Source organism: Gambusia affinis, linkage group LG03 (assembly GCF_019740435.1).
Source record: "Gambusia affinis linkage group LG03, SWU_Gaff_1.0, whole genome shotgun sequence".
Taxonomy (NCBI): domain Eukaryota; kingdom Metazoa; phylum Chordata; class Actinopteri; order Cyprinodontiformes; family Poeciliidae; genus Gambusia; species Gambusia affinis.
Genome location: NC_057870.1, coordinates 24,596,016 through 24,602,409, shown reverse-complemented (window position 1 = coordinate 24,602,409; position 6,394 = coordinate 24,596,016). Strand labels below are relative to the sequence as shown.

Sequence of the window (6,394 nt, the reverse complement as noted above, 5' to 3'; positions counted from 1 at the left end):
TTATTTGCTATGACATTAAAAAAAAATATTCCTCTCCTTCAGGGACAACAATACATGCAAATCAAGCTGCTTTAAATACCAATGTTAGATGAATTCAATGTAGGCATTTAAAAATAAAATAGTTAACTAATCTAAAAACATTGTTGTTTTTTTTTTAATCTTAAATGTGTAGGGTCATGTCTTAGTATACTTCTCTCCAGGAACATCCTAGTAAACAGTTAATATTTCTGTATTTTCTGCTACTCTAACACACACATTTCCAGTATTTGAAACACTAATAATAGCTTTAATAGACAAAGTTCCCTTTGTATTTCTATTAAAAATGCAGTTTATATATATATATATATATATATATATATATATATATATATATATATATATATATTATTCCCTTCTCACCCACCGCGGGTGATCTTCTCTCTTCTCTCTTTCTTCTTCTGATTACCAGAGGCCTGGGAGCTTGAGGGTTCTGCGCAGTATCTTGGCTGTGCCTAGGACTGCACATTTCTGGACTGAGATGTCTGATGTTGTTCCTGGGATTTGTTGTAGCCACTGCCCCAGTTTGGGGGTGACTGCCCCGAGGGCCCCAATAACCACAGGCACCACTGTGGTCTTCACCTTCCAGGCCCTATCCAGTTCCTCCCTTAGGCCCTGGAATTTCTCTAGCTTCTCATGCTCCTTTTTCCTGATGTTACAGTCACTTGGTATTGCTACATCCACCACAACAGCCTTCCTCTGCTGTTTATCTGCTACGACAATGTCCGGTTGGTTTGCCCTTACCATTTTGTCTGTCTGGATCTGGAAGTCCCACAGGACCTTAGCTCGGGCATTCTCCATCAGAATATATATATATATATATATATATATATATATATATATATATATATATATATATATATATATATATATATATATATATATATATATATATATATATATATATATATATGAATAATTATATTAATAATAATTCAGTTAATAAAAGTGGGATATCAAACCAAATCATATCGTCTTTGGTAATTTTACCGCCCTCTGGTGGAAGCTTTTTATTTCCACCTGCGTATTTCTCACTTCAACAACAAAACCTTGCATTCTAAGCACAAATAAAGACCTAAAATACACAAAAATTCCACAAAAAATAAATTGAATAAAATTATTATTATTATTATTATTATTATTATTATTATTATTATTATAATAATAATAATAATAATAATAATAATAATAATAATAATAATAATAATAATAATAATAATAATAATAATGTGTTGTTCCTTCTCTATTTTAAATGTTCCTATTTTATCCTCACTTTACAGAACTTTCCTGTATGTCAAAATATTTTTATTTTGGGAGTTTCAGCTGTTGGTTAATGATTAAATTGTCAAGCCATTAGGAAAAATGGATGTATTATTGATATCAAATACAATTTAAGGCATTTCTATACTTTCTATTTGTTTGATTTTGTCTAAATAAAATTGTTTATCAGCCAAATTTCAACTAAGTTCAGACAATCTTTTTCTTGTGTTGCATTACCCGTGTTTAATTTAAATTCAAACACTTGAATTCAAGTGGTTGAATTCAAGTGTCATAAGCAAAATGACCAATGACATCGATCATTTTGCTTAAGGTTAGATTCACAAAACACCAAAACTCAAAGGTGCACAAATATGTTTTTCAGTTACATACAAGGCCTTGAACCTCAATACAGCAGTGAGTAAACAGTCAAAAACATCCAGAACTTTATTACAGACACATCTGCTGTGTTCCTTGATCTTTGTGATGCAGCGTGTTTTCTAAGGTTCTTGAATTAACCTCTGTATGGTGGCCCATAGGGTTAACAAAATGTAAAAGCCACAACAAAAGTCACAACACAAAACCAAATGCACAACAGAACACCAAGGGTTACTACACTACAAAAGTCAAAACACAGCATCAATAAAAACCCCACAACAAAATCCACAACAAAACTAAAGGCACACAAAACACTAAAAGTCACAACACAACAACAAAATCCACTTTTCTACTTTTAACTTGTAACAGTTGCTTCACTTTTCATCATGTGTAACTTTGTGTTGATCTATTACACAACATTTTAGCAAAATGCAACAAAAATTGTGGATATGACAGAAAATAACCACAGGGTATTCAAGGCACTGAACATCAAGAATGAACTGATTTAAACTCTGAGGGGTTCATCTCCAGTGACCTCACAGAACATAAATACTGATGTCTGTGGCTGAGCTTCATTAACGATGCTCCTGTCCAACATGACAGACTCTGCAGCAGCAGGAGTTCCTCTCTCTGTGGACTTCAGCAGTCCTGAGGACTACTTCATCTTCATCTTCCAGATTTTGTTCGCCACCACCACCGTGATGATTGCAGGGACGGTGGTGATCGGGATCTTGACCACCAGAGCGCTCCGCCTTCAGAACCGCTTCATTTTCATGCTGAACACCAGCATCTGTGACACTCTGGTGGGCTTCTCTGTGTATTACCTGGGTCTGTTTGATGTTCAGGAGGGCTATCCGTCAAGAAACGGGACATATAATGTGTTGCCATCACTTTTAGGGGTCAACATTCTTACCTTTCTGTTTGCTCAGTTTGACAGGTATTTTGCTGTTTGCTATCCATTTATCTACAGCCGCTTCATAACAAGGCAGGTTGTGATAGGATTAAACATCTACTGCTGGGTTTACAACGCCACTCACCTGCTGGCCAGGAACCTGCTGCCAGTCTCCAAAGCTATGCAGCTGTATGTGTTCAGTATAGTCTTCTTTCAGCTGATAGTGCTCACCAAAGTGGTCATGACAATCAAACTTTATGTTGTAGCAAAGTATCAGCTGGAGAGGGAGCCCCCAAGTCCAGAGAGAGAGAGCAAGAGGGAGTCGCTGAAGATCATTATTTTTGTTGTGATAAGCTTCCTAGTATTGTGGTGCCCCTCTTTTATAAATATTGCCATAAAGTTCTTTACAGGAGGGGGGCTGACGTTCAGGAGTGAGGCCACAAACCTTTTTGCGATCCTGGCTCGTTTTAATGCTGTCTCCACTCCGTCCGTTTACATGTGGGGGAGCCCGGCCCTGCGGGAGGCCACGGTGAGGACGTTGTGGGGACGGCTGTGTCCCCAATGCAGCGGGAGAAAGTAAGTGCTGTCACTATTCAGTTCAAATGAATGTTATTAATTTTTGTAAGGCGTCAGGAAAGATAAAAGTCTCCCTATAAGTTGCTTTCTAAACAGGTGTGATTTATATGGACAATTGATGAGAAATTATCCAATGACTATCATGTAATGGCATTTTAAACTAATAAAAGCTCTTTTTTATGTCTAGATGTGGCTCCTGTCCAAAGGCAGATCCCAGTAAGGCACCAAGATAAACAGAAATATATTTCTCCATGTTTGTTATTTTGTGAAAATACTTTAAACAGTACTGCGTTAGTATATAAGATGCATTTGTTTTCTGTTTTTCAGTTAAGTTCATAATCTTTGTCAATTCAGTACAGTAATACTGATTCAATTTAACAAAACTGATCTTAAAACATATAGTATCCCAGCCTGCATATTCTCCCTTGTGGTGCTTTAATTAGAAAAAGAGTATATTTTTAAAACTAATTGAAACTGTTTGAATCTCTTTCAAAAGGCTCTGATTTGACAGCTATTGTAAAATTGTAAATCTCCCTCAAATTTCCAAATGTAGTTTTTTGGTTCAAATTTCTGTGGTGCTAAGTTTTCTTATTTTCTAGCCTTACAATCTTCAAGAAACCTGTTCATCTTCTGCATGCCAAGTTTTAGGTAATATGGCTTTAATAATGATGTTGCTAAAATAAAAAAAATCTTGTATGTAATTCTAAGTTAGCACTTTATTTATGGATGCACCTCGATGAGTCATAATAATCCTGAAACAGTGATGATGAACTACCCGGAAATAGTTAGTTTCACACACTGTAAAATGTAATAAGTTCACTTTACTTAAAAAAAGTTAGGAAACCGATTGCCTCAAAATCTTCAAGTAAAGTAGCTAATTCATTTTAAGGTGTTATTGCTAAAAATAACTATGTTTAGACCACTCAGATAAAGGCAGTAAACCTGAGTGCCGTTAACTCAAAATCATTAATTGGGTTAACTGTAAAATATTCATTCAGACAACTCATGCAATGGCAGCAAACTTGAGTGCTGTTAACTCAAAATCATTAGTAAAGTTGACTATAAAATGTCAATTATGACTACTTCAAATTGTGAGTTATGTCAATTAACCAGTACTCATAAAAATAAGTTATGCTTACACGTTTAAGAGTTCACATTACTTGCAAAATATCAGGAAACCAATTGCCTTGATATGTTCAAGTAAGATGAACCAAAAGTGTTAAGTTATTGGAACGAAGAGCCAACAGACAACAGTTTGAATGGAAAAAAATGTTTAATAATTGAACAAGTTTATCTTAAATACAAGGTTCTCAAGTGTGGTTACATACACACTAACCTGGAAACAAAGTTTTCCATAGACTTTTTTAGGAAAAAAATGACACGACTTTTTTTCTAGGGTAGCCTTCAATCTAATATTGAATCCTTCAAATGGCCCTCAGTCTTTAAAACTTTGAGAATCCCTGCTTAAATGTCTTTGTTGACTGGTGTGAAACAAAAACTCAATTCTCAATACTAGAGCCTAACATTTATCATAACATTGATAAAGTAAATAGTGAAGTAGTGAAGTGAAGTAATGTTTCTCCTCATTAACATAAAACCATTTAGTAGTCTGCAAGTGCAATGATGCTCTCTCCAACAAAAAAAGAATCAAACAAGAAATAAAAATCACTTTTCCAATAAGGGTAAAGGTATCAACGTTGATCCATAATGTCACATCACATTCACTCAGTGCATCAGAAGATTTTTGAGTGATTGTATTTTTGGTTTTAGGGATTTATGTCCAAGTGAGAGAAGCACCCTTTGGATGAAGTCAAAGGTGTACTTCAGTTGTTGAGGGTACTCCAAATTCAGAGCATAAATAAGTCCAAAGAGCAAGCACATGGCATGTGGAAGATTCCCAAGATCATTCATGACAAGACTTCCTCCCAAAATGATGGCAGTACTTGAAGACTGGAGGTGCAGTGAGTCCTGAGGCCTGCCTGTCCTCAGGAATGATGGTCAGGATCCCAATGGGGGTGTGAGACACGTCTGGGTCTTCGCAGTCCTAACAACAATAAAAGCAACACCACAATTACATATCAACATAACACTTCTTTAGGGTGACCAGACGTCCTCTTTTTCCCGGACATGTCCTACTTTTCAGACCTAAAAAAATGTCCGGGGGGAATTTAAAAATCGTCCGGGATTTTGGTCAACTGCCTCAAAACACATTACATAGCTTACAGTGCATTGTGATTACATTGCCACTCCGTTCCACTACTCCATTCCAGGTTTTTTTGTATGGCAAAGAAATCGGTAGCACATGTGTGTACATGTGCTACCGATTTCTTCTGCCCCCCCACCCGCCGTCTCCCCCATCTCCACCCCCCGTTGGCGCATGTGTGTCCGCCGATTCTACCCCCCCGCCAACAAAAAAAGAAGTGTCCTCCTTTTCAGAAACCCAAATCTGGTGACCCTACACTTCTTCATCACGGCTGCTTCTCCTACAGTTTACAGCTGTCCCACCTATGGCAGTCTACTCATCATAAGCCTTCTATAACAGTACAGCGGCTTTTTTAACCCGCCAACATCTTTATCCTTATCCCTTTTCCTTTTTTTGTTTTGCGCCCCGGACAGCTTTTTTGCAATGCCGCTCCATCTTGTTGCCACTAAATAAACATGATATTTTCGACTAACGTTAGTCCCAGGCATCGCTAAATCATTACACATAAAGTTAACCTCAAAACCTGGACTTACGGATGAATTATACGGCCGAGTTAACGAATATAAGTTTGCTAAAAAACAGTGGGACTTACCGTGACAAAACTTAGCTGCAGCAACCGCCGTATTGTTGACAGTTTGGCGCTTCTTTCAAACACGTCGTCACTCGTCAGTGTCCAATGCGCATGTGCGTTTAACGAGAGCTGCCGAATGATGCCGAGTTTTCTGCTGGTTATGCAGATGCGTTTTGCTCACTCATAACTCCAAGTTCGGGTTACTTGCTGCTGATGAGTTTGGTTACTTGCCTCAGTAGAAAGTTGTCTTTGCTAAGTTTAAGTTAGTATAGTCAACAGAGTAAGCTGGAATGAGTTAAGGTCACTTTTCTTTTTGAGTACACTTTACTTTTACATTTTACAGTGCAGTGACCTAATTTTTGAGTTGTTTATGATAAAAAGTAGAGATATCTCTTTCACATTTAGCTGTTTGTCAACAGCCTGGGTTTTTTTATTGAATGAAATTAAAAAGAAACACAACTCTCACAGTTCTTTTACTTTG

The 6,394-nt window shown here is 36.9% G+C and overlaps 1 protein-coding gene across 1 annotated transcript; it reads left to right on the top strand.

Moving 5' to 3' along the window:
• Positions 1 to 2,252: 2,252 nt before the first annotated feature.
• On the top strand, positions 2,253 to 3,143 carry LOC122827912 (trace amine-associated receptor 3-like). The gene has a single exon (XM_044111012.1). It carries the CDS (start codon positions 2,253 to 2,255, stop codon positions 3,141 to 3,143), a length of 891 nt encoding a protein of 296 aa, XP_043966947.1.
• The last annotated feature ends 3,251 nt before the right edge of the window (positions 3,144 to 6,394 follow it).